Source organism: Myripristis murdjan, chromosome 9 (assembly GCF_902150065.1).
Source record: "Myripristis murdjan chromosome 9, fMyrMur1.1, whole genome shotgun sequence".
Lineage (NCBI taxonomy): Eukaryota > Metazoa > Chordata > Actinopteri > Holocentriformes > Holocentridae > Myripristis > Myripristis murdjan.
Genome location: NC_043988.1, coordinates 2600770 through 2624806, shown reverse-complemented (window position 1 = coordinate 2624806; position 24037 = coordinate 2600770). Strand labels below are relative to the sequence as shown.

At 40.5% G+C, this 24037-nt stretch overlaps 1 protein-coding gene across 3 annotated transcripts in view; it reads left to right on the top strand.

Moving 5' to 3' along the window:
- The window catches only part of LOC115365766 (tight junction protein ZO-2-like), a 117793-nt gene that overhangs the window by 50983 nt on the left and 42773 nt on the right, over positions 1–24037 (top strand). For all 3 annotated transcript variants that reach the window (XM_030060920.1, XM_030060919.1, XM_030060917.1), the window contains exons 2-7: positions 5495–5548; positions 10734–10858; positions 11323–11425; positions 14800–15313; positions 16128–16231; positions 17990–18143. In XM_030060920.1, the coding sequence (XP_029916780.1) occupies positions 5495–5548; positions 10734–10858; positions 11323–11425; positions 14800–15313; positions 16128–16231; positions 17990–18143 (1054 nt within the window). The remainder of the gene's footprint in view (positions 1–5494; positions 5549–10733; positions 10859–11322; positions 11426–14799; positions 15314–16127; positions 16232–17989; positions 18144–24037) is intronic.

Genomic DNA, 24037 nt, shown 5'->3' with positions numbered 1-24037 from the left:
AGCAAATTTTCACTTGAAACAAGAGACAATTGTCTAAAAACAAGTTACTTCTGAGGTGATCATGTCTTATTTTAAGTGTAATGAGATATTTTGACTAGGAATAAGACATTTTTGACTTGAAATAAGACAAATAATCTTGGTAAGATTTTGAGTTTTTGCAGTGTATTGCCACTATAGCCCTGTGCAGGCCGGAAATTTCAGCCCAAGCCAGTGGCATTCACACCCCAGCCGTACCTTTGCCTCAAAGAAATAATCGCTCGTCCTCCAATCACAAGGATGCTAATGTAGTAGCTTGCATGTGCGGTTGTGCACTTCTCATCACAGAGCTTCCAAATAAAAATAGCATAAAGCAGACCTCAGGTTCCACATCAGTGCCCCTGTTGGCCTAATTAGAAAATATAATAACCATCACATGCATAGACTAAAGCACTAAACCCCTCCTGATGCTGGTAAAACATAATGAAAACACTCAGGTTGCTGAGTAAAATGAAGATGTTCTCACCGCTTTGCTGTGAGACCTAGAGCACATCTGATGTTAGGAGGAACGACATTTCCTGAGATGAGCTTCAATCCAGGTCTTGACCAATCAGCTACATCCACTAAAAGAGCAACTTGTCCTTGTCCTGTGATAGCAACATCTATTATTTCCATTCATAGGACAAATAAGATCATGAGGCTTTACCAGTTAAAGCTGTATAGTCAAAATCCAAACTAAGTAATTGAAATTTTTACAACAGGTGTACCTTTTGATATAAGCACCCCACCATGTAATGACGATGATGATGATGATGGTGATGATTGGCTATGCATGGGCCACATCAAAGTAGGGATGGCCACCATAGTGTGCATAAGACCTCACACACCTAGTCAGTGCTGTTGTAAAGTTAGCTCCTCTTCCTGAAAGTAGTCTAAGAAAATAAGCTGACGGATGTGTTACTACAGACTAAACAAGCTGTTTAGTGGTTTAGTTGCATGTCTGAGTGCTAAGGCACAGAGACTAATAGTGCAAGTGTGTGTGTGTGTGTGTGTGAGAGGGAAGAAGAAGGCCTTAGCCGGGTTAGATAGAAATCCAGTTTAGCTGCAGAGGATTAGCTGTCTTTGTGCTCCCGATGCTGGGCTCGTCCACTATTATCTGGGAGGTGTTAAAGTCCCTCTCCAACCGTTGATTAAACCCCAAAAAATTCATCTCTGTTCTTTAGTATTACATATTTAGTTTTATTCCATGAAAAAACATCCCTTCATGTCTTAAAAAGGCTTAGATACAACTCTATAGCTTGCACTAATTAAGTATGCGTGGGGCTGTGAATATGCAAATAGTCCCTGCCTGCCCCCTTGCCTGCTCGCACACGTTCGTAACTTGTATTTGGTTATCATGTGAAGCAGCCATTTCGTAATGGTGTTGTTGATTTTTTTCTTTTTTCTTTTTCTTTTTCTTTTTCTTTTTCTTTTTCTTTTTTTTTTTTTTTATAAATAAAACACTTGTGTGGGACAGCTCTGTGTACACAGAACCAGGAAGTCCCTAAGTGACACTCAAGTACAAGTTTATTGTTTACAGCGTCCAAAGGCTTTACATGCCCACAGGTTTATAACAAACAAGACAGGATGACACCCCCTGATTTAATCCTCATAGGAGCCCAGAAAAAAAAAACCCAAAAGACCCTGGTGTAACAGGATAATCCTGGAAAAAATCTTGAATGACCACAGAGAGAGGAGACCTGTCCTGGTCAGACAGGCATGCAGTGGAGAAATGACATGCAATGCCAGTCATCATCCAAAGGAAGAAACACTAGCAGACAAAGTAAGACAACAAAAACAGTGAAAGTGCTTTAATGTAATTGATAATAATCGTTGAATAGAGTTTTGATCTGGCTGATAATCCAGTCAAGCGACAGGCGGAGGTGGTGCTAATGATATGGAAAGCACCATCCTGCTCCAGTTGACGTGATTGGCTGTTGGAGTTTTGAAGTACCAAATCTAGCTGGCCTGTCTGAATCACCAATGTTAGGGAAGCAGAGGAGTGTTAAAACCTCTCTCCTCTCTAGTGACAAACCTTGTGCAGATACAAGTCAGTATAGTCAAGGTCACCCATTTTAGGGGACATAAGCATAAGAAAAAACATTTTTGTGTGGCGGGGGTCTTCAGCAAACCTCAGTCAGCCTTTACTTGCATGGCTGCTTCATTAGTACATTTCAATCAGCAGTTAGACCAGAGGGCCATATAACCAAATCTATTTGGTAGATCATTGTGACATTTGGTGACAATGTTAATGCTGGCAAGAGGACGAAACCTGTCCTTTTTGCTGACCTTCCCTCTTGTGCCACCTGCAGGCCCAGTGGGACGTCTGCATTAGAAATAACGTGTTTGTCTTTTTGAGTGAGAAAAGCGGTTCAGGGCATTCAGGCTACCCTGTGGACAAATCAAGCTGAATTTCAGAGAAAATCTAGATGCTAGCTACATGGTTGTGTCTAGTTTTGCAAACATGGACAAAATCAAGCAACATCTTCTCAATATATGGCTGTTTCTTTGTTTGATTTTAGCTGTTTGTCTTCATTTCTTCCTCTGTCCACATGTACCTGTCGACACAGCTCCCTCTGTCTGAAGTCAGAGGTCAAAGAGCAACCAGCCATAGGATTTCATCCTATTACAGGATTACAGTTCAATTGTGTGTGTCCTGTTTATATTGTGGAAATGCATTTCCATCACAAAATATCGCTTTTCTTTTTATTGAATAAAAGGCTGGTCCACCTCAATCAGGCGTGTAAACTGTTGCCGTTTTCTGTCAAGCACTTTTTAATTCACATGGCACATGCACAATCAAAAGGGTTCATTGAAATGCATTTATTGTGACACTACTGAGATATTTCAAGTGTAGCTGCAATGGAGTTTGATAGTAGGAATGTTTTGAGGGAGTTAAAACATCAGCTGCTCGGCAGTCCACAGTCCTACAGGGATAATTCATAGAAGAGGCTGAGATATCAATTCTGACTTACACAATAACCTCATAATAGAACCATCAGACCAGAATGCATTGCAGCTACAAGACAGGTTATGGTTTGAATAGAGGGTGTGGGGCAATCCTAGACACAGTCTGCTAGCTAGCCATATTTACACCCATCTTTGATTGAAAGCAACAAGGTCACACCCCTGTTCTGGGGCTTGTCAAAAGGCATTCTGGGAAACATATGAAATCACAACCTGAAGTAGTGAATCACAGAGTAACTGCTGGAATACACTCAGCATCCCAAATCGATGAGCTCTAACACTGTAAGAGGAGGGGATTTTTCCTGATAACCAAGGCCTGGACCGTGCTTTTTCACTGCCCTCCTTTTTTCATCCTTCCCTCTTTGTTTTCTGCTCTCCCTTGTTCTTCTCGCTCACTCTGCTCTTTGTAGAAGCAGCTGAAGTTGAGCAGAACTGCCTGCCTGTCAGTGTCATCAGGGCTCAGCTTGCACATCACAGTCATTTGGTGTGTGTGTGTGTGTGTGTGTGTGTGTGTGTGTGTGTGTGTGAGCGCGCTGAGCTGGAAAGGGGTGAAATGTTTCGCGTACACACATCCCGTTCAAAAACAAAAGTGCACACACACTCTCTCTCACACATACACACACACACACACACACACACTCACACAAACCCCATGTCCACTAATTGTTAATCCTCATGGTCAGCTAAGGGCAGATGTCCGCTGGCAGTTGTCCAATTAAAATCACACACCAACCAGAGCAGCTAGCAGGCACTAAGACAGACAGAAAACCACGCAGGGCTGCTGACAAGCTTGTATCGACATGATGCTGCTCATTCTTTCACACAGGTCAGTTCCCACGCCCACACAAGGCCTCATTTCAGTCCAGTGTGTGTGCATGTGTGTGTGTGTGTGTGTGTGTGTGTGTTTGTGTGTTTGTGTGTAAACCAGGGTCAGTCTTCCTCAGCCCCCACTGATCTGGATGTTTCCAGTGCACTCAGACCTGGCCTGTGTGTAGTTCTGTGTATATAAATGCATACAGTATGTATATGATAATGTTGAGGCATGTCTTTAGGCAGATGGTTGGGAATGTCTGACTCTGTCATTCTATAATCTGTCAGTTGCCAATACATTTTTCTAATAAAAAAAATTAACCGATAATAATATTGTGTTGCAGAGATGTCAGAAAGCCGGGAATTCTAGAAATACATTAGGAGCCAAAACACTGTTATCTATCGTCATATTTGTCATACAGTTGCCTACATTGTGAGATTTCCATGAGGCACAGTGGTGGTTTCTCCTCACCTGTGCTTGTTTGGTATTTTAGTAACACACTGTGAACCAAGATGGGAGGAGAAGAGCACTAGTGGGTGTGTTGCTGATATTTTTAGGGTGCACGGCAATTTTGGTGCCATGGATGACTGCAGTTTGTGCCCACCAGCACCCACAAAGTGACACAACTGCACATTTCTGAAATCACGAACCCCTTTTTATGGATTAGGCTTGTTTGTTTCACTTCGACGTAAATCTCTCAGGATGGAAAAAAAATTAATTCAGAACATTGTATATTCAGTGTACATGTATTCTATTCACTCATTCTCACCTTTGGACCAGTGGACTCATCCGCTGATGCCATATTCATCTTAGGGCACAAATTACCACAAGCCTGCCTTCATACCCCGTGTGCAGTGGCCACTGGGCATTTAATTGCACTGTGCCTTTTTCACAAAAATCACAAATTGAAAAAAAAAAAAAAAAAAAGAGTAAATAAATACATTTTGCAACTCCATTCATTAACATTTTATTCTAATTAGCCAGCTTACATTACCAAATATTATTGACATATCATTGGCTGTTCCATGGCGAACAGTATTGTAGAAAATTGTGCAGGCATCCATATTTTTTCCTGGAACTGAGTGAAGTTGTTGTCATAACCAGCTGGGAATTTCTGATTCTCATCTTTGAATTGGATGTAGCATACATTCCTAGTGTAGCCATTTAGCATGAAATATGTTGAAAATATTGGAAATATGATACAATATTAGGCAATCTATCAGTATTATACTGATACCATGACATAAGACTAGCTATCTTGGCAGAGGTGGCATTACAGTAAAGGGATGCAGTTTTCTGAACTCATTAGACTGTTGTAGCTCTTCTGTTATTTGCCTCTACCTGCATGATGATTATATCCACACAGTATTACTAATGACTGTTTATCAAAAAATCTCCTCTGTGTAAACACATTATGGAAACACTAATAGTCATCCCAACGATGTTGTCATAGTATTGATCTTGTGTAAAAGATACTGTTATATGTGATTTTGTCCATATTGCCAAGACCTTGTATTTTGTAGATTATATGAATGGTGCTCTCCAACATCTTATCCATTTTTAAGACTCAAACATATCATGTAATATTTCTGCATCTGTTTGAATGGAGCGTACTGTTTAGTGTCATATTTAGCCAGCGTTGAACTGTTAGTGCTGGATCACACAGTGTTCTCTAACCCTCTTGTGTCCTGTTCCCCACAGAGCTCAGGGATGGAGGAGATGGTCTGGGAGCAGTACACAGTCACTCTGCAGAGGGTGAGTTCACATTAAGTGGCCTTGTGTGTGTGTGTCTGTGTGTGTGTGTGTGTGTGTGTGGAATTGAGAGAGACTGAATATGCATGAGTGTTCATCAGGTTCATGGTGTTGACTCCTAGTCCTCCAAACTATACATCAGTTCAACCACATTTTGAATGGCACCGCAGATGGCTCCATTCTTGGCACCCTCTCTTTTTGTCTCAGTTTGGATATTTCAGAAGTCAGCTATGATTTCCATAACTATGCTGATGACACCCAAAGACCTTTATTGTGAATACTCCAAAATTTCTAGAAGCTCAGCAGAGCTGAAAAAGACATTATAATCCTTAAATCACATAGGGATGATATCCTTGATCATCTTGACTCCCCTCCATAGGCTTAAATACTATGTGGGAAAAAAAAAAATCTACAAATGAATCTGATACCAAAATGGAATTTCATTGGTCATGTCAACAATGTGAACTAATATGCTTTTGTTATCACAGAAAATCATAAAGTGCATCATTTTATCTTCATTAGAATTTTTTTTTGTTGTTGTGTTTTTTTCCCCCCACTGTAATGGTCTGTTCATGTTATTGGTCACCTGCAGTGTATTCAAAATGTTGCATTTCGGATTAACCATGACCAGTGATGTTAGATTAATTGCATTCCCTCAACGTTCACTGCGGCAGCAGGGCACCAGCAGCAGACAACCTGAGCCACATGCTGCATTTGATAAAATGTACAAGAATAAAAATTACAAGAAAATTAGCAACAAAAAAAGTTAAAAACTACAAGAAAATTACCAAAAATTGCAAAAAGATTTAAGACTTAATATTTAAATTTAATTGAAATTTAAGAAGCTACCAGGCATTAAGCTTTAATGTTGTCCAACCACCCTGTAATGCTGTCACATAGACAGTAAGGAATTTACATTGGGAATTCCTCTGGTATTTAGCTCCTCTCCATGCTGACCTTAAGTCACCTGGCTGACTGCTTGTTTGTGTGGCTGGTTTGCTGATGATCAGTGGACAGTTTCTCTATCAGCATCCAATAAAAATCCCACCAGCTGCATCAAGTCAAATGCTTTGGTCTCTGTCTGACAAGATTAAAGGAGGACTAAATCCCCCCTCAGATCCTCTCACACTGTCACACGTCATCATTCTGTGGGGTTCAGTGCATCCCAGGAGCTGTTTTGTAATTTGTGACTGTGTTGACTGTGTCATTTACTTTTTTCTCTCAGCCTGCCATGTCTGCTTCTGCATCAGCTAGTGATATATTAACCAACTAGTTGATGAATAAAGTACATAGAGAAATTGATATCTTTTCAGTAGATTGGATTTGACCCAGTCTGATGCATTATAAAATGGTGAGTCTAGACAGAAAAAACAAAAAACAAAAATGAATTACCTCTGAAAACTCCTAAAAATTCTTACAATTCACGTTTGGCAGATGAAACAAATGACCTAAATTCTATTTTTTTTTTTTTAAAGATTCTTCTTATTAAATTTTCAAACATAGGAAAAAAAGGGGTTGTTGTGTATGTACAATTACACACACAACACCCCACACCCTGTATATACATATACTGTATATATAAACAAATAGGATAATACATTTAAAAAAAAAAAAAATACATCATATAGATACTGTCCCACACATCACACAAGTAAAGTGAGAAATAAGCACATAAGCTTACATTCTATTCTATGCTTCAGTTGATAGTGTAATAACTAGTTCAGAAAGTTGGGGTAGCCCTTATATAAAGAATAGCAGGGAAACTGAACCCGTCAACCAGTCTACAGAATGAGCCCCACTGATTTTTTTTTTTTTTTTTTGAACCTCCCACAACATGTCTTATCTTCTCAGAACTTTTTTGTTGTGAGTGTATCTCATCATAATGATGGGACAACGTGCCTTTCAACTTAGGGATAGTTGTAAGAAAGCTATCCAGCGGAGGATAATAAAACTTTGAACTTGTAAATATATAAAGTAGTGATGTCTAGGAAGACCATATTTCTCAGGTAACTGCCAGAAGGAGGCAAAAGTATTATCAACGTAGAGGTCCTGGAATGTTTGGATGCCAAGATTGGAACATATTTTAAAAGCGCCATCAGGCAATGATGTGGGGGAAGGCATGGTATGCTGTCAGTGGGGCAGAAGGTGAAAATTCTGAAAATATAGTCGTGACTATTATGTTGTTTGTGTATGCAGAAGTAGGGTATGAAATAGGAGAGTGAGCTAGAGCTGCAAGTGATACTGGTTTAGAGGACCTGGATTCTATTCCCAGCCAGAAAGGAGGGGTGTTCAGTGTGTTTCACTGTAACCAGTATTGTATGGTTCTAAGACTGGCAGACCCTTACTAGTACCTGGATTTGGGGAGGGACAGTCTGCCTAATTTTTTGGCATTTATAAGATTTGTCTGTGCAATCTCTGAATTTAAAAAAAAAAAAAAAAATTATCCGAGTTCAGATATTAAAGTGTTCAATTTACTAACTAACTAACTAACTAAGCAGGCTTTGAAAGAAGTACAGGAATTTTGGAAGAGTGGTCATCTTCACTGAGTTAATTCTTGCAGCAAAAGATAAGTTTAAGAGTGGCGACTTCTCAATGTCTCCAGATACATTTGCAACAAGTGGGACAAAATTAGCTTGATGTAAGTCCTTTAATGTCTCTGTGAAATTAACCTTCAAATACCTGAGGCCACGTTGAGAAATCTTAAAATGGTAAATTGTGTTTTTCATGGTCACTTGCAGCTTTATTTAAAGGAAATAGTTCACTGTTATCCAAGTAAAGTTTATTGCCAGGAAAAACTTAAGCTTAAAAGATTTCAGGATTGAAATGTTAAGAGGAAAATTGGAGACACACAACAGAAGGTCATCTGCGTGTAACAACACCTTCTGCTCCACCCATACCTAAATTCTCTTAAAAGTATCGAAACGGCAATACTTTATGACAACATATTGAAATACAAAAATATCAAAATATTTAAATGAAAAACAAAATATGTTTTTTAGCAGTGTTTTTTCACAATATAATGATGTGTTTCTTTGTGCTGCATGTCCACTCTTAAGACAGAGCAAGGTTACTAGTGCAAGATGCCACACAGCTGAACTTCTGAGCACTTAACATTTAATTTTCTGTTTTTTTTTTTTATATACCACCCATTTGCAGTTTCACAGCTTTATGTTCAGAGTTTCTTTGTTTTGTTTTTTGAGTTGGTCTTAAATTGAAGCACAGGGAGTCGTAAAAAGGTCTATAATAGTTTCACACACACAGTTTCATGATTTCATGAATTTGTTCTAAGTTCAGTTTTATGTTCTTCCTTGGCGTATGATCAGCCTTTGCGCAAGTTCCATGCAAATCTGTTAACTTTTTGAAATATCCTGCTAACAAACAGAGAAACAGAAACCGTCAGAATAGAGTAAAAAACATAGCTCCTGTCCACTGGCGGAGGTAGTTACAATGAATAGGAGGCAGATTGATAAGGTCATCTCCAGTGGCTAGACTTGTAAAAATAGTTCCAAATAATCTGCTAAACTAAGTTGTGTAGAGTCAAGCCCCAGCCTGAAAAACAGAATGTAGGCTACACGTCTCTTCACTCTGTGCTCAGCAGGCTGAAGCAACTTATCAGCGGTAATCCATTAGCAAACACCACCAGTTAGACAGCTGTTCACATTAGCGTAATCCAAAATAAACTGCACCATGTTTTTTTAGAGTTTTTTGGGATGATTTTGCCTTGATGTGATAGTTCAAAGAGTTCACAGTAGTGACAGGCGGGAAAGACATCACTGAAAATTCAGTGTTGCAGAAATCACCGCTGGCCCACAGATCAACCGGTCCACCGGGAGAACTCTCACTACTCCAGATGGCCAGTCTGCCCCTCGATCAGACTCGGGAGAGACTAGACCTCCCAGCTGGCCTGGTAATGCCTGGGGAGCCCTGATGAGGAGCTGAGGGAAGCTGCTTGCCTTGATATCACTGCAATAAGCAGCTAGAAAATGGACAGATAAATGGATGGAGAGCTTCTTCTGCTACCTATTCCCCTAAACACAAGAAAAGTGAGATAGAGATAGATTGATCTCATCACCAAATATGAAACTGACTGTATGTTGTTATGTACTAATACACAGGATCTGATGGCTTTGTCCCTTGTTGTAATAAAGGTTCCTGAATTGTACAAGAGCACAGCTGTACAATTCAGGATGAAACTTGGGCACTTTTTTATCATTCAGTTTGAAACTGGAGGAATAGCTAGCATCCTCAAAAAAATTAATATGAAATGACATTTCCTTTTTCAGCAGTCACAGTGAAGTCGGACCTGGGTGAAAACAGAAAAGCAAATAATAAATTCATGAACACAGGCTTTGGTCGATATGAAAAGATACATTTTGGCTTGTGTTAAGTATTATGTTGTTCAGATGGTGTCGTTGAGTGTTGAAACGTAGATTCAAAGTGGTTAGATGAAAACACATGGATGAAATAATCTCTCATGCATTTTTAAAATCATAACTTTCTATTTTTAGCAACATTAAATTATTCCTCATTTTGCTAAGGACACCTGGAGGCCCCTTCAAGGACCCCTGGGGGTCCCTAGTCTCCACTTTGAAAACCACTTAAGCTAGCTTTCACTTGAATAGAAATGGACCAGTTGTTATTACCATTTTGATATATAATAATAGCTACATCAAGAGAGGACCAGCTCTGTTATTTATTTGAATAAATTTGTGATTTTTTTTTTTTTTTTTCCAATGCATATGCCAGGCAGATGGTCCAAATAAGCCAGGAGCTGGTATTTTCTGTTGTCCATTATGATTAGTGGTTATGATTAACCACTTTCTGTTTCCCTTCATGAGTACTGGAATACCCTTTTGTGCGAGGCTTGGCAGCAGTGCCACCAGTGTTTTCTTTGAGAAATGCAGCTAAATTTTTGGTGCAGTATCATTTATTATCCATGTTAATCGTCAGATATCAAATTAGCATTTTTCCTGTTGGGGAGCAATTTTACAGATGCTGCTTGAAACCAAATGCTGTCCTACATGAGGCCAGTTTCTTGCTCAGGTACAAAAATTGCACTGTGGTGTCATTTAGAGGAAATGTACAGCCATTTTTCTCTGTTCGCCGCATTCTGTCTGAACCAAGGGTTACTATCACATCTCTTTTCGGACCACATCTAACCTTACCTTCTAACTCCATCTCTCTCTAGGACTCCAAGATGGGTTTTGGCATCGCTGTTTCAGGGGGGCGTGACAACCCTAACGTGGAGAATGGCGAGACATCAATCATTGTATCTGACGTGTTGCAGGGAGGACCGGCAGATGGATTACTCTTGTAAGTCAGTGAACAACAATCATGGGAAACACAGAATAAGAAATAAAATAGCATTTTAATGGAGCGAACACAGTTTGTGCCCTGAATTTCAGTCAGTATAATTTTTCACCACTTCTCTACCTGAACCTCATGGAAATAAAAGCACTACATAGTTTAAATGAAGCTATATTGGACCCCAAAGCATCACGCCAACATTACCAGGGTTTGATATATGTTGTCAAATATATGTCAGACAGATATGGCAATCGAATGCTGTATGTAACTTGCCAATGAAGTATAGTCAGTCCAATATATTCAATCCAAAACAAATTTAGAAATCTCAGCATCTGGCCCTATCAACCCTGCATTTGTGTTGTGATCATTTTGTGCTTTGGAACAGTTCGTCTTTACAGTAGATTTTTGACTCTGTTTGTCATATCATTTTGTTCTCACCTATTTTTGTGTGTGTTCCTTTTTCCGCTCAGTGAGAGTGACCGGGTCATTCAGGTCAACTCCATCCCCATGGACAATGTGCCTCATTCCTTTGCTGTGCAGTCACTGCGCAAATGCGGCAAGGTGGCCAAGATAGTGAGTATGAACCACATATATCCCTCATCAGTCTCAGAGAACAGGCCGAGCATTTTAAATAACAGCATGAGAGAAATGCTAGTGGAGGGTATTAGTCACACTCCTAGAACGCTAGCCCTAGCCCTTGATGCTTTTTCCACGGTGGGAGGCTGATCAGAGCTGGGTTATTTAAGCCACGCCAATTGGCTCTGGGTCGGCTCTGGTAAGATGCTCTGTGTAAAGACAACTTGCACTACGTCAGACTTAGCAAAATGTGCATTGAAGGCTTCAGAATTTCATGGTGTGCTTGACTTTGCCTCGCCAGTGTGCCACAGCACACCATTTGCAAATCCCTGCAATAGTACCGTTTATTATAGCCGTGCTGATCTATGAAATTGGCCTTAAGGTGAAAAACGTTCCAGTTCAAACTCAAATCCTCTTTACTTCGTCCAATGATAAATGGTGACCTCATTACGCATTGTGTTTCATAACCAGAGTGGAAAATGAACATTTTTTTTTTTTTTTTACCTTTGAACTCCTTTTGCTGTTTAACAGAGGCACACAAAAAGTGGAGTCAGCAGACAGAAATGCCACTTGAAATAGCCGTCAGTATCAATAAAACAATTTAATAAAGCTTTATTTTCTTACAGTTTAAATGTTATAACATACTATGTGTACATGGAAAATAAATTATTCTAGCTCCCACCAACAGTTTTAAGAACACCAAGTTTCCAAAGAATCCCTTCCAAAAACTGAAATATTTTCATGTCTGTGTCAGTGCCACGCTTTGAAACATGCCATGGATTGACACTCTGAAGATACACAACATTTCACCAGCGCTCAGTTTCTTCAGTCCAGACCTAAGCTGCTGAACTGGTCTGAAGTGACTGGCAGGGTAGCTGTTGCACTCATTACACATACACACACACACACGCACAGACACACGCCACAGAGAGAGGGACAAATAGAGAGAGAGAGTGAGGTGGAACCAGATGTTTTATTCACAGCTGACACACCTTCAACACTACACAGCCATAAATAACCCTCTGACATAACCCTGTCTAGTGTGTGTGTGTGTGTGTGCGCACACGCGTCTATGTCAGGACCAGGGGCAGTGCTGTGACCTACTGTACACACACACACACACACACACACACACACACACACACACACACACACACACACAGTGCCAACCTGAAGGGTGGTAGTGACTCACTGGACTTTGGTTGTGCTCAGCCTGTGTGTGTATGTGTGTGTGTGTGTGTGCATGTGTGTACAGTGTGTTTAACCTTTTTAAACCAAGCAATTTCAATAGATTTCTTTCAAAAACATGGGAATAAAGGCGTTTAGCAAATGAGAGGATAACAAATGGAACACTGATAAAAAAAAATTACCTGAAAAGTGGCAAAAACATTTTCTTAAGAAAACTCTCTGACTTTCTTACTTTATTAAAATGGTATATTTCAATGTCAGATCAGTGATGCTGAATCAATGTCAGGGTGCGTTCAGAGAGCTTTCACAAGCATGTAGCCCTTTGAATTAAATTACAAGAAAATAAATAAATAATGAATAAATAAAGTGGAATAAGGTGAATTTTGCTAAGAGGTTGGGTTTCAAATGATTAAATGCTTGCTCTCTGTAATGCAGTCCATTCCCTTCCACCTCTCTCTCATACTGTCAGCATGCCCCGGCCTGCCTCAGCAGCTGGTCTAAAAGTAGCACCAGTTTACTCTCTCTGGTATACTGGACTGGGCTCGCTAGTTGAGAGAGCAGCAGCTGAAGTGGAGCCCAAGATGCCGAGGGAATTTCATGAAGTGCATTGGACTGAGACGCAAAAACATGGCTTTCACAATATCCAGCTGCATCTCTTCTAAAACTCGCACTCTCGTCAAGGAATGGTTATAAATAAAAGAGCTGAAAACGGGGAGTTTGACTCTGCTTTTAGAAATAGAGGCACCTTGCCTCTTGATAGTTTTGACTGCTGAAATGTTAATCTCACACACACACACACACACACACACACACACACACATTTTGCAGGGTATCGGTTAAACCAGAGTGGTTTTCAAAGTGGGGTGCGGGCAGCCCCAGGGGCCCTTCAGGGTCTTCTAGGAGGTCCTCAGCAAAACGAGGAACAGTTATTATTAGAATGCTGAAAATGTGTGAGAGGTGATTGTAGCATTTTCTTCTTTATGGTTTAATCTCACCACAATTTGTCAGTGTTCAAGTATGACAGCTAAGTAATTTAAGAAAATGACCAGACAATCAGAAAAAAATGACCAGAAATTAGCCTAAAAAATACAAAACTTGAAAATTAGCAGTATGTTTTTAAATGACAAGAAATCTATTTTTGTAATTATTAAAATTAGAAAGTTAAACATCAGATCAGTGATGCTGGATTGACGACAGATTTCTTGTGTTTAAACGTTCGTGATATACTGAACACAAACCAGTATATCTCTTATTGTAAGGTCCAAAAAGGACAAGATCACTTTAGAGCCTGGTGGTGTTACTCGAGGAAAGGTCATGAGGTCACCAAAATTGACAGGGTTCGTCCTCAAGGGAGCATGAATGTGCTTTCCAAATGTCTTGGCTTTTGGCCCACTGGATTTTGATAAATGAAATTTGACATTGTGTCCTAAGGATGGATTTTTCCACTAAAGGGCCCATATATCATCAAAATGTCAAAAATTAGTTTGTTCGTTCTTTCTTTCTTTCTTTCTTTCTTTCTTTCTTTCTTTCTTTTTAACTAAAATAAAATAAAATCTACACACACACACACATACACTTTGGTCTCAATGTGCAGTCCATGTATAGATTATGAAATTGGTCAAAATCATTCTCTCTTATTATATTATGTTCCGAGATTCATGTGTTCAGAGATGCCAGAGATGCTCAACTACCTAAAACTACCAGACATTCAGATAGAAAATTAAAATGGGTGTAATGCAAAGACTTGAATATTTCCCTGGTCACAACTTGGAACCTTTAGTGGTTACGAAGCAGGCAGTTAGTTTCTACTGCTGCTGTATGTAAGGACAATATAATACATAATAGGTCCTCACCATGCCCCTTCACGATAGTAATAACAACAATTTTAATTGTTAAAACCATTACAGAAGTGTTTAATATTTATGAATAGATGGTAGAAATACTCCTGTAAGTGTTAAAATATGGTACCTCTAAATTTGGTTCTCTCAAACCTATACAGATTCCCCAGTTTTTTAAACTCAAAGTTTGAAGAAAGACTTTTAGCAGAGGATAGGTATTTTAGTAAAAGGTAGTCCAACCATTGGTGGTACAGAGGAAAAGTTAAAAGCCAACTTTGCATCAGTGTTATTTAATGACATAGTGCCACAGGTGACTGTGAGTTGTCTGTTTCTCCCTCATGTCAGACGGTGAAGAGACCCCGTAAGGTGGCCGTCCACTCCCTGAAGCAGCCATCCTCCCCAGGCGGAGACAGCCCGGATTACCCTGCTTCCACCCACTACTATGACGCGGACCATGACAATGGCTGGCACCGTGATGAGATCCGAGACCACCCCTCTGACAGCAAGGGATACCTGGACCCTGAATACAGGGGAGGGCGGGACTACAACCCGCGAGGGAGAAGCCGGGGCAGGAGCCAAGAGAGCACCTCCCCCAGCCCAGACAGAGCCAGGAGAGAGGGGAGCCGCAGCCGAGCCCTGGACACCAGTTCTGAACGCCAAAGGTACCGCAGCCGAGGAAGGAGCCCTGGGGAAGCCTATCACCCGGGGGATAGGTATGAGCGAGGAGGAGGAGGAGGAGGGAGGTACAGGAGCAGGGACCGGCTTCAGGACAACCCTCCATCCCCAGAGCCCTCCAGAGATCTGGAGCCACTTGAGAAACCTGTCAATGTCCTGCTGGTGAAGAACAGACCCAACGAAGGTAAAGCACTGGCTAGCTTTGTCTTCAGACACAGTCAGTGATCAGTTAGCACATCGAGCTTTCCACTGACTTTCGAATTCTCCAATTTCCGAGTTGGAATTTCCCACCTCCATAGTTAGCTAGACTAGCTAATCATCTTCACTGCTAGGGCCAAGTGTGTTCATCAAAGGAAAAGAATACACCACACCAAAATAAAGAATACAGAGAACACTAGATTGAAGTTGAACATGTTTTCAAATAGAAGTCCAGTCAGAGAAGAAGGTGTCCACCATTTTATTGTGGCATCATAAATGGGTGTAAATGGGGTTTATCCTAACTTCAAGTTCAGTGGAAAGCTCCATTACTGTACATTTTGTGATCTGGATGTGTGATTTTTTTTTTTTTTTTTTTGCTTTTTAGTACAAGTCATCATATTATGCTCATGTGCTAGAGTGGATATCCAACATTTGGCACTGCCTTGTCGACAGCTAAACACCATTACATCCACATGCCAATTTGTTAGAAGATTAAACACCGAAGGCACATGATTGACAGCACGATCCATAATAGAGGCTGCACTTTTGCAAGCTGGAGAATTATCAAGCATTGGTGGATGATTGAGGTCTGATGACTGAATTCTAGTTTCTTTTATTCACTCTACATTTTCCCACTGTCTGAATAAAGAATAAGTGAAACTTAACATAGCACCAGCACAATGCTTGATAGCTGTGTGTACCATTACTGTAACATATACTGTGTGTTCTCACGTAAAGCATCTTCTGTGAGAAGTTTCCATTAACTGTGGTGTGTTTTGTTTGTGTATGTGTTTGCGCAGAGTATGGCCTACGTCTGGGCAGTCAGATCTTCATCAAGCAGATGACTAGCACAGGCCTGGCTGCCAAGGATGGTAACCTGCAGGAGGGAGACATCATTCTCAAGGTGCATTCACAAAATGACAACCACTGCATCTAATCTACTGTGTTCTACATGCAGTAACTATAAGTAAAAACACTGATTTTTTTCCCCTACTGTTGGAACTTTGGGATTCTAAATAATTCTTAGGGAACAAAGTGATATTTCAGTTTTTTGTTTAAAAAAAAAAAAAAAAAAAAAAAAATCAGTGGGTGTTTCCATCGATTTAAATAGATAAAACAAGAAAATGCACCAAATATGCACAAAACAAAAATGTGACCCAGTAACGGCTGCTGGCCAAAGGGACTATAGCCTATTTATTGGTCTTATCTCTGATACAGTAATGTATGTTTTAGCTAATTAATAAGACAGGCAGCTTGAATAATAAGACACAATAAAATCAATGTCATCAACATGTCCACGCTGGAATGCTTGAAAAATGTGCAACTTCACTTCTGCCAGCATGACGGACATCTCAACAACACCCATAATATCAATCAGCCAGAGTCAGACAAACACAAACACACATGAAATGACGAGGTGAGCAGGTGTTAGTAATGACATTAATTAAGGTTCCATTGCATTTAGGTTTAACAGAGCCAGGCTCCAGGCGCCCGGTGACCTTCCTGCTGACTCACTGGAAAAAACTCTGCTACACTTAAATGGAACAGAACCTCAATTAATATCATTAGTAACACCTGTTTTACCATCATGCCCAAATGGAAATTAACCTTTTCTCAGAGCGAACACAGCTGCAGTTGATGTTCACAATGTTTGAAAAAGAAAACAGAAAATGGTCTTGGCCAGCCTCACATTCAGGCCACTGTGGTTTAACAGTATTATTACGTGGTACCGTCTCTACATGTCGAGCCACTAGGGGGCACCAGAAAAAACTTCTTAGGCCCCTCGGTCAAGAGGGTGTGTGTCAGTGGCTATGACGCATCACAAAAAGTCACATAACTACCAAATGGAATAGCCTAATCATTGTTCATCATCAGTGGTGGCGAACAACATGGTTACATGTTTATAAAGAAAATGGTTTGCATCTTGCTCATCTTGCAGTGGAGTATAATACAGTTGTCCCTCGCTATGACACGGTTCACCTTTCGCGGCCTCGCAGTTTCACGGATTTTTTTTAGTGCAATTTTGCATGTTTTTTTTTTTTTTGTTTGTTTTTTTTTACAGCGCATTGTGTTCTGCGTCCTGATTGGCTAAGGGACTGTAGACCATTGTCAATCAATCTCCTCCGTGCCGTGTCTCCTGTACAGTACAGAATGCGTTCATTCTATAATACTGGACTTCTTTTTCTACGCAGGTTTGAACTTTGAGAGTTTAAACAAGAGAGAAAAGTGAGAAAATGTTAACGCCTGTCTGAGAAAAGTGTATAAAGTGTGTAGTGAGGGGTTTTACAGCCTTAAAACATCTAGAATAATTGTAAAAAATAAAGCTGACTACTTCGCGGATTTCACCTAATGCGGGTTATTTTTAGAACGTAACTCCCACGATAAACGAGGGACCGCTGTACAAGAGGAGGAAAGAACAAGATGTAAAAAATAGGTTCAGCACCTTTCAGTCTCTGATTGCTTCACATTTCATACCCCAGAAACACTGGACCAGCTCAAGCCCAATCAAATAAGGGCAGTTTCATTTGCTCAGTGGCGGCTGGTTAGGAATGAGTGTAAAAAGTTGCCTTCCCAACATTTTTGACTGCACATCCCACATCCTTTGACTGTCTGCGCGACTGTGTGTACTGACTGTCCTGGCTGTGGATGTACGTCTGTGCAGATCAATGGGACGGTGACAGAGAACCTCTCCCTGAATGACGCTGGGAAGCTGATAGAGAAGTCAAGAGGGAAGCTGCAGCTGGTGGTCCAGAGAGACCGCCGCCAGATCCTCGTCCGCATCCCGCCCCTCGTAGACTCCGACTCTGAAAACGACGGTGAGTCAGTGAACCAACCAAAATGACAAAGACTTGGAATTACCAGTAGGACACAGAAAACTGAGGAAACTGTAGCTGTAAATTTGTGATGCTATATAAGCATCTTTTAATGGTTATATAGCATTTATAGTAATCGCATAAGACTTTCACATATACTGGTTTACTCCATTACATTGATCAGAGAAATATGCAGTCATGGCGTGTCAAATCCATTCCTAAGCATAAAGTCATCGCAATATGGTGAGGTGGAAGGATTTTTCATCAAAGTGTATTTGCAATGTATCCAATGGCATTATTGCAACTCTTCCCTAGAGACTGTGCAACTACAAATACATGGTATTTAAAGGGTTAAAAATAACACTTGAAATCAGTGTCAAGTTTCTGCTTGCAGCTGTTTAGCTACTATATGACTTTTGTAGGGGAAGGAATTAATAGTTATCTTACTACTCTTGGCTGCAGTAATCTGAACTGTTTTCTGGGAACCTCCTCTTTGTGAAATTTTGATAGAAATTTAGCTGAGCATACTGATGTTGAGTTGATCATCTTGACAGCAAGAAGCAATATCTGTAATCGCTCAAAAAGGGCAATCCTTTTCTGTGTTTTCTCTTCCAGATAATATGTCATACTTTTAGATGAAGGACCCCCCAAGACACAAGTGTAACAATTGGTTGCCTTTTATAAGCTGTAAAACGGCGGCGACAAGTTGTAAAGCTTTCATACTTTGCACTTCTCTTTTTACTGCTCTAAATCTTCTTAACTTTTTAATACACATGATTCTTTTTTTTCCTAAATAAATAAAAGTATTTTAATCACTGTACACTGAATTGTGTGATTCATTAAGTATACAAGTTGAATAATGCCAGTGGAAGAAGTTTACGTTACGTACTGCCTGCCTGTAGTGCTGCACCTGGCGCTGATTGGGTGTCAGATGTTCTGCTGATCAGGTGATCTTCTTTGTATGTTGCCAGATTATTTTCTCACTCTGTGATGTTGCAGACAAAGGGTAATCACTTATTTTTGTGAATACAGAATGTTGCATGACAAACCATGGCTCATAAAGTGGGTAAGACACTTGCTGAATTATCAGTGTAATAACATATTAATGATTTGTCCTAACTTGTCTCGTTGTCTATTCAGGTGGTATATCTGAGCTTCCCAACACATCCTTTTTTTCCTCCTCCGCAACATTTCCATTTCACTCAAACGTGTATGACCATATCATGCTCCTCTGTCATTGCTCTGACTGGGTGATTGCAGGAAGTAAACACGCTTGCCATGAGCGAAAGACTGGACTTTGGAAGGGAAAATGTCAGATTGGAACAGCGATGAGTTGGCGGTCAGCGGCTGACCCACTTAGCTCTTACCACTTTTCCATGCCAGAGAGCTCAGGGTTTTTTAGGATGAGATACTTTCTCTCAAAGTAAATCTCTAAATCTCCACAGCCAAGTCACCCCCTATCCCTCCCGCCCCGCACCGCCCACCCATTCACCTTCACCCCCATCGTTATGCCACAGCACATCTAGATTAGATTGTCATGTTGGACTAATCCCCAGCCTTGACTCAGCAGTAACACAGCTCTCTGTTTTTTTCTCTCTCTCTCCCTCTCTGTCTTGATGCTGCTACACTGAAGCCATATCTGTGTGTGTGTGTGTGTGTGTGTGTGTGTGTGTGTGTGTGTGTGTATTCCTTGTGCATGCATTTCCATTGTTGTGAGGAGGTGGTCAACATCCTCCAAAGTGAGGACATTCTGCTGGCTTGTTTAAAGGGGTAGTTCACCCTATCTGAAAAATGAGATGCAATAAATCATTCTTTGAGTGAATTAAGGTTATTTTTCCGAATGGAGCATCCAGCCAGTATCCAGCACTCAGTAACAATGAGAGGAAGATGGCACCACTGTTGTCCTATATAACAGCTACTATAGAGGTCAAGTTAAATAATACCCATTTTTTTTTATCTTTTAAAAATATCCCTTTAAAACACCAATTTATCAGAATTAACCTAGGTATTAGATTGATGTAGTTAACACATTAAAATCAGGAAAAAAAAATGTGGATGGTGCACCTTGCATTCCCAGGTCCATTTTGTTGTTGGGTGATGTGTTTTCCCTATTCTCATGTATAAGTAGTTTAATATTAAAACACAATTTTTAACAAAATAAAACATCAGTAATAAACATTAGGTGCAGGACTAGTGCTCAGGACTAATTTAACAATCACTTGACCATAGTAGGTAGTGCCACACACACGGTGCTTTCTCTCCCTATCTACGATTTGTGAGTGCTAGAGATTAGAGATTGTTTCGCACACCATGCAACATTCGTCCCTCAGTTAAAGTGAAAGGGCCTCTTTCAATGTCCTGCACAGAAGGCCACTGTTGAAGAGGCAGAGCTATCAATATGTCTACCAGTAGCCTCAATAGACCACAGTCCCATGCAGCCATCCCATGTTCTCACTGAGGAATTAAACTACTTCATCACAAAATAATGAATCAAACAGAAATGACTCAAACATGGTAGATTGATCATACAGAATACTGCAAGAGGATATGATGGTGCAGTTTTCCTCTAAATTGTTTCCTGGTCCAGTGGGTAAACAGTCACTGTTGTACTATTAGCGAACATGTTTGGTAGAAACTATCTTTGGTAGTGACTAGTATTCACATCAGAGATGATTCATGGGGAGGTAAGAGGGCTAAATCGGGTCATAATGAATGAGAGGCACTGTCCTCAACAAGTTAGCTGCTGCTCGTAGTGTACTGGAGGGTATACACAGGTATATGGGCGCCGTATATGGGGGAAAAGTTCGGACAATTCCAAGGGCCCTTGCCTGACAGGGGCCCCAAAAAATAGGTAAAAACTAATATAGAATTATTAAACCATCATCGAGTAAATATATATGTATATTTTTTTTCATGGGGCCCAAAATTCCTGGCGGCGCCCCTGCACAGGTATATGGACTACACCCCTTTTCCTGCAATTTACAGTATACCTTCGTATCAGCCAAATAGCCATAGAACTATATGAACAACTGTACCTACATCCCTGGCTGCTGTCCATAGCAGACCTCATGCACAAAGCTAATGTCAGCTATGAAGGCCTGCTTTTACTGAGGAAGAAATACGCCCAAACCAATGACATTTCTTTGCCAAGGCCTGCCCATTTTTTCCAGACATGATGACAGAGGTAGCCAGTGATGGAACCATCTTGGTTCCTCTTGGTTGCTGGTTAGTGTTGACATCATTTGCTCTGTGAAATTGGCCTGCTGGTCAGCGAGCTAACAAATGATTTGAGCGTGAAGGAGTCAAGAGGTTCAAGGCACTCGTATGCCACATGCTTCATTTTAAAGAAGGCGGCATATCCACAATGAGAAAGCGAAAACTAAAAACATAACTCAGTAGAAGCAACGTATTGTGGCTATTTTTCAGTCTTCAGGGTTTTTTAAATTTCCTCAGTATGGACATGCCCTTTTAATAGAAGCTTTTTTTTAATGAAGCGTGTGGTTTAAGAGTGCCTTGAACCTCTTGACTTTTTCATGAATTGCCCTTGAATTCAAAGAGTACCTTAAATGGACTCTTGAAAAGAAAGGCAAAGAACAAAGGAAAGAGCACACCAATAACTCCTCTTTTTATGCTGTTACTGAGAGTGTTTTGTAAGGAGACTAGGGCTAAAGACAAGACCATCTACAGTGTCACAGTAAGCTACATTTGGAAGCAAATCTACCTTGTCACACTGTTCGATTTCAGTCACATCACTGAATTGATATGCGTCCACAATGCAATTTTTGTCAGGTATCTCAATATTTCTTGCTCAATTTTGTAGGTGTACATGACTTAATTGCGCACAGACATCCAAGATGGACCACGACTTGGTTTTTAGATTAAGAGATTTGTGACACAACTGGAAAACCTCTATACTTTTGACTCATTATACCAAAGCCCTTAACTTTACTGTTGCTCCCTACAGTCTCAGAGACCTACACCGGCAGTTTGAGCCACTGTTAGTGGCCTCTGGAGCCGCTCTTTTTTGTAACACTGCAGTCCTGCCAGACCCAGTCAGCCCAGTCTGACAGCTTGGCAACTTGGCCAGGTCTGATTAAAGGCAGACAGAGACAGAAAGGACAGCACATTGCTCTGTAAAACTGCAGGGCTCTGATCGGACATAAAAAAACAGAGACCTCCAGACAAAGCCAGATACAAACACAAACACACTTTCTTCAATACATGCACCTACAGATGTGTGGTTTTGCTCATTATCCTAGACAGCCAGAAGCTGCAATACCCACCTGCTGCAGCATCAGAGAAAACATGTAAAACCTTACCAGACGTTGAAGATTACACCAAGAATTTGCAAAGAATGGCAACCCAAGATTTAGACACATGAAGTGGAACTACAGTTTGGTTTTACATAGACTTAGAATGAAGACTTAGGGTGGTAGAAAGTGTTTGTACACACACTGAAACCACCGTCAGCACACAAGTTATTGGACATGAAAAGCCCTCTCAGCCATCTGTATTTGCTCATTTGTAGTGACTCAGCATTTTCTATGTTTATATTGGACAGGCTACCCAGACATTTGTCTCTCTTTATATCATATTTAGATTAGGATTGTCCTTGTTATCATCAATAAAGTGGTTAACATATTATTTCCCCTCATTTGACTGAACAGTAGTAGCTCACTCCTATCAAGTGATTTTGGATGTGGGTGTTCCCAGGTTTCAAGGGGTTGTAGCAGTGACTCATCAGCCCATTATTCTGCTTCCTCATCTGACATAACTGTGGCACAAGTGAGACATCTTAACCACTTTTTTCTTAGAAAACCAAACAAGAAAGCATGTTTCCATGCCACAGTAACCTGTGCAATTTGAGAGTAAGCCTGGCATCTTGACCACATTTCCATTAATCAGAATGTCAGCAAGTTATGCTAAGACAGCTGTGACATTTATTTCTGTTGAATCAGAACCACATTGTTTGGACTGCAAGGGCCATGTCACTGATTCTGCGTGTTTTGCAGAATATCGACAAAATGCATTTACTTCATGTTTCTGCTAGTCATTTCCCAAAGCAAGCAGTCGTATTTAGAACTCTGATATAACTTTTCCTCCCTCTTTTCAGCCATTGGTTTCCATTCATTCCACTACAATATGAAAATGAACTTTGATATACTTAAAACTTAAAAGAAATCTTTCTTTCTAGTGACTATTTTCGGAAAGTATTCCTCAGGGAAACGCTTGCTTTACAAGGCAATTATCAGCTGTGTGGTTTATGAACGGTGATAATTTTATTTGCCACAGAAGCAGAGCATTATAAGGTGGGTGTTTCAACCAAAAAATCATATTTGAAAATAGAGGGATTTTGATCATATGTTGTGAAATCTTTAGTACCACCAAATGATTTGCAAAATGGTTCAACATTCAAATAGTTCAACATTCAAAATCGCTGTTATGTTCCCTAAAGAACTAAAAACTGAGCATCAAAACAGCCATATATTTTCCCTATCGCTGAGAGTGGAGGTATAGATGCAGGTGTGTGTGTGTGTGTGTGTGTGTGTGTGTGTGTGGGGTGGGAGTAGGGGGGGTCTGTGTGTCTGCAGGCCCTGGCTGGAGATGAAGAGCACTAGTTCACCTGGAAAGACACGATAACAGATGCGCCAGCGCTCACTGTAACACTGACTCGCAGCTCCTGCTTGTTCTATTTATTATAAATGGATGTGAATCATACAGATTTGTGTAAAAGCACTAAAATTGATGTAAATGTACAGTTTGATGCCCCGTTTGGTTTCACAGTTGGAGCCTTTGCAAAAGTGCCCATCAGCAGTGCTGGCCATTTACCTTTGAGCCGCACTGAGACTTGAACTAATCCTAAAATGACTGAGCCACTTCATCGATGGCCAGGGAAC